General features: G+C 48.0%; 1 protein-coding gene across 1 annotated transcript; it reads left to right on the top strand.

Annotated features, from left to right (window-relative positions):
• Positions 1 to 1,831: 1,831 nt before the first annotated feature.
• On the top strand, positions 1,832 to 3,253 carry LOC138247111 (streptococcal hemagglutinin-like). The gene has a single exon (XM_069201857.1). The coding sequence runs from the start codon at positions 1,832 to 1,834 to the stop codon at positions 3,251 to 3,253; it is 1,422 nt and encodes a 473-aa protein (XP_069057958.1).
• The last annotated feature ends 1,248 nt before the right edge of the window (positions 3,254 to 4,501 follow it).

Below are 4,501 nucleotides of genomic sequence, written 5' to 3'. Positions count from 1 at the left end.
CAGCGAGGTCTCTCTCTCCACAGTGATGCTGTACATAAAGTGTCAGCGAAAGCTCTCAATACTACAGTGAGTGTCAGCGAGACCTCTCTCTTCAGTGATGCTGCACCTAAAGTGTCAGCGAAGGCTCTGAATACTACAGTGAGTGTCAGTGAGGTCTCTCACCAGTGATGCTTTACATAAAGTGTCAGCGAAGGCTCTCAATACTACAGTGAGTGTCAGCGAGGCCTCTCTCACCAGTGATGCTTTACATAAAGTGTCAGCGAAGGCTCTCAATACCACAGTGAGTGTCAGCGAGGTCTCTCTCTCCACAGTGATGCTTTACATAAAGTGTCAGCGAAGGCTCTCAATACTACAGTGAGCGTCAGCGAGGCCTCTCTCACCAGTGATGCTGTACATAAAGTGTCAGCGAAGGCTCTCAATACTACAGTGAGCGTCAGCGAGGTCTCTCTCTCCACAGTGATGCTGTACATAAAGTGTCAGCGAAAGCTCTCAATACTACAGTGAGTGTCAGCGAGGCCTCTCTCACCAGTGATGCTGTACATAAAGTGTCAGCGAAGGCTCTCTATACTACAGTGAGCGTCAGCGAGGCCTCTCTCACCAGTGATGCTGTACATAAAGTGTCAGCGAAGGCTCTCAATACTACAGTGAGTGTCAGCGAGGCCTCTCTCACCAGTGATGCTTTACATAAAGTGTCAGCGAACGCTCTCAATACTACAGTGCTACAGTGAGCGTCAGCGAGGTCTCTCTCTCCACAGTGATGCTGTACATAAAGTGTCAGCGAAAGCTCTCAATACTACAGTGAGAGTCAGCGAGGCCTCTCTCCACAGTGATGCTTTACATAAAGTGTCAGCGAACACTCTCAATACTAAAGTGAGTGTCAGCGAAGCCTCTTACCAGTGATGCTTTACATAAAGTGTCAGCGAACACTCTCAATACTACAGTGAGTGTCAGTGAGGTCTCTCTCACCAGTGATGCTTTACATGAAGTGACAGCGAAGGCTCTCAATACTACAGTGAGTGTCAGCGAGGTCTCTCTCACCAGTGATGCTTTACATAAAGTGTCAGCGAACGCTCTCAATACTACAGTGAGTGTCAGCGAGGCCTCTCTCACCAGTGATGCTGTACATAAAGTGTCAGCGAAGGCTCTCAATACTACAGTGAGCGTCAGCGAGGTCTCTCTCTCCACAGTGATGCTGTACATAAAGTGTCAGCGAAAGCTCTCAATACTACAGTGAGTGTCAGCGAGACCTCTCTCTTCAGTGATGCTGCACCTAAAGTGTCAGCGAAGGCTCTGAATACTACAGTGAGTGTCAGTGAGGTCTCTCACCAGTGATGCTTTACATAAAATGTCAGCGAAGGCTCTCAATACTACAGTGAGCGTCAGCGAGGTCTCTATCTCCACAGTGATGCTGTACATAAAGTGTCAGCGAAAGCTCTCAATACTACAGTGAGTGTCAGCGAGGCCTCTCTCACCAGTGATGTACATAAAGTGTCAACGAAGGCTGTCAGTACTACAGTGAGTGTCAGCGAGGCCTCTCTCACCAGTGATGTACATAAAGTGTCAGCGAAGGCTCTCAATACTGCAGTGAGTGTCAGCGAGGCCTCTCTCCACGGTGATGCTTTAGATAAAGTGTCAGCGAACACTCTCAATTCTATAGTGAGTGTCAGTGAGGTCTCTCTCACCAGTGATGCTTTACATAAAGTGTCAGCGAATGCTCTCAATACTACAGTGAGCGTCAGCGAGGCCTCTCTCACCAGTGATGCTTTACATAAAGTGTCAGTGAAGGGTCTCAATACTACAGTGAGTGTCACCGAGGCCTCTCTCACCAGTGATGCTTTACATAAAGTTTCAGCGAACGCTCTCAATACTACAGTGCTACAGTGAGCGTCACCGAGGTCTCTCTCTCCACAGTGATGCTGTACATAAAGTGTCAGCGAAAGCTCTCAATACTACAGTGAGAGTCAGCGAGGCCTCTCTCCACAGTGATGCTTTACATAAAGTGTCAGCGAACCCTCTCAATACTACAGTGAGTGTCAGCGATACCTCTGTCCACAGTGATGCTTTACATAAAGTGTCAGCGAAGGCTCTCAATACTACAGTGAGTGTCAGCGAGGCCTCTCTCACCAGTGATGCTTTACATAAAGTGTCAGCGAAGGCTCTCAATACTACAGTAAGTGTCAGTGAGGCCTCTCTCCAAAGTGATGCTTTACATAAAGTGTCAGCGAAGGCTCTCAATACTACAGTGAGTGTCAGCGACGCCTCTCTCACCAATGATGCTGTACATAAAGTGTCAGCGAAGGCTCTCAATACTACAGTGAGTGTCAGCGAGGCCTCTCTCACCAGTGATACTGTACATAAAGTGTCAGCGACGGCTCTCAATGCTACAGTGAGTGTCAGCGAGGCCTCTCTCACCAGTGATGCTGCACATAAAGTGTTAGCGAAGGCTCTCAATACTACAGTGAGTGTCAGCGAGACCTCTCTCACCAGTGATACTGTACATAAAGTGTCAGCGAACACTCTCAATACTACAGTGAGTGTCAGCGAGGCCTCTCTCACCAGTGATGCTGTACATAAAGTGTCAGCGAACACTCTCAATACTCTAGTGAGTGTCAGCGAGGCCTCTCTCATCAGTGATGTACATAAAGTGTCAGCGAAGGCTCTCAATACTACAGTGAGTGTCAGCGTGGCCTCTCTCACCAGTGATGCTCTAAACAAAGTGTCAGCGACGGCTCTCAATACTACAGTGAGTGTCAGCGAGGCCTCTCTCACCAGTGATACTGTACATAAAGTGTCAGCGAACACTCTCAATACTACAGTGAGTGTCAGCGAGGCCTCTCTCACCAGTGATGTACATAAAGTGTCAACGAAGGCTGTCAGTACTACAGTGAGTGTCAGCGAGGCCTCTCTCACCAGTGATGTACAGAAAGTGTCAGCGAAGGCTCTCAATACTACAGTGAGTGTCAGCGAGGCCTCTCTCCACGGTGATGCTTTAGATAAAGTGTCAGCGAACACTCTCAATTCTACAGTGAGTGTCAGTGAGGTCTCTCTCACCAGTGATGCTTTACATAAAGTGTCAGTGAACGCTCTCAATACTACAGTGAGCGTCAGCGAGGCCTCTCTCACCAGTGATGCTCTACATAAAGTGTCAGTGAAGGCTCTCAATACTACAGTGAGTGTCAGCGAGGCCTCTCTCACCAGTGATGCTTTACATAAAGTGTCAGCGAACGCTCTCAATACTACAGTGCTACAGTGAGCGTCAGCGAGGTCTCTCTCTCCACAGTGATGCTGTACATAAAGGGGGTTATTCTAACTTTGGAGGAGGTGTTAATCCGTCCCAAAAGTGACGGAAAAGTGACGGATTTACCACCAGCCGTATTACGAGTCCATTATATCCTATGGAACTCGTAATACGGCTGGTGGTATATCCGTCACTTTACCGTCACTTTTGGGACGGATTGGCACTCCTCCAAAGTTAGAATAACCCCCAAAGTGTCAGCGAAAGCTCTCAATACTACAGTGAGAGTCAGCGAGGCCTCTCTCCACAGTGATGCTTTACATAAAGTGTCAGCGAACACTCTCAATACTACAGTGAGTGTCAGCGATACCTCTGTCCACAGTGATGCTTTACATAAAGTGTCAGCGAAGGCTCTCAATACTACAGTGAGTGTCAGCGAGGCCTCTCTCACCAGTGATGCTTTACATAAAGTGTCAGCGAAGGCTCTCAATACTACAGTAAGTGTCAGTGATGCCTCTCTCCAAAGTGATGCTTTACATAAAGTGTCAGCGAAGGCTCTCAATACTACAGTGAGTGTCAGCGACGCCTCTCTCACCAATGATGCTGTACATAAAGTGTCAGCGAAGGCTCTCAATACTACAGTGAGTGTCAGTGAGGCTTCTCTCACCAGTGATGCTGTACATAAAGTGTCAGCGACGGCTCTCAATGCTACAGTGAGTGTCAGCGAGGCCTCTCTCACCAGTGATGCTGCACATAAAGTGTTAGCGAAGGCTCTCAATACTACAGTGAGTGTCAGCGAGACCTCTCTCACCAGTGATACTGTACATAAAGTGTCAGCGAACACTCTCAATACTACAGTGAGTGTCAGCGAGGCCTCTCTCACCAGTGATGCTGTACATAAAGTGTCAGCGAACACTCTCAATACTCTAGTGAGTGTCAGCGAGGCCTCTCTCATCAGTGATGTACATAAAGTGTCAGCGAAGGCTGTCAGTACTACAGTGAGTGTCAGCGAGGCCTCTCTCATCAGTGATGCTTTACATAAAGTGTCAGCGAAAATTCTCAATACTACAGTGAGCGTCAGCGAGGCCTCTCTCATCAGTGATGCTTTACATAAAGTGTCAGCGAAGGCTCTCAATACTACAGTGAGTGTCAGCAAGGCCTCTCTCACCAGTGATGCTTTACATAAAGTGTCAGCGAAGGCTCTCAATACTGCAGTGAGTGTCAGCGAGGACTCTTACCAGTGATGCTTTACATAAAGGTTCAGCG

The sequence above is a fragment of the Pleurodeles waltl genome, chromosome 7 (genome assembly GCF_031143425.1).
Source record: "Pleurodeles waltl isolate 20211129_DDA chromosome 7, aPleWal1.hap1.20221129, whole genome shotgun sequence".
Lineage (NCBI taxonomy): Eukaryota > Metazoa > Chordata > Amphibia > Caudata > Salamandridae > Pleurodeles > Pleurodeles waltl.
The sequence above is the reverse complement of the archived record's forward strand: the minus strand, read 5'-3'. Positions and strand labels throughout refer to the sequence as shown.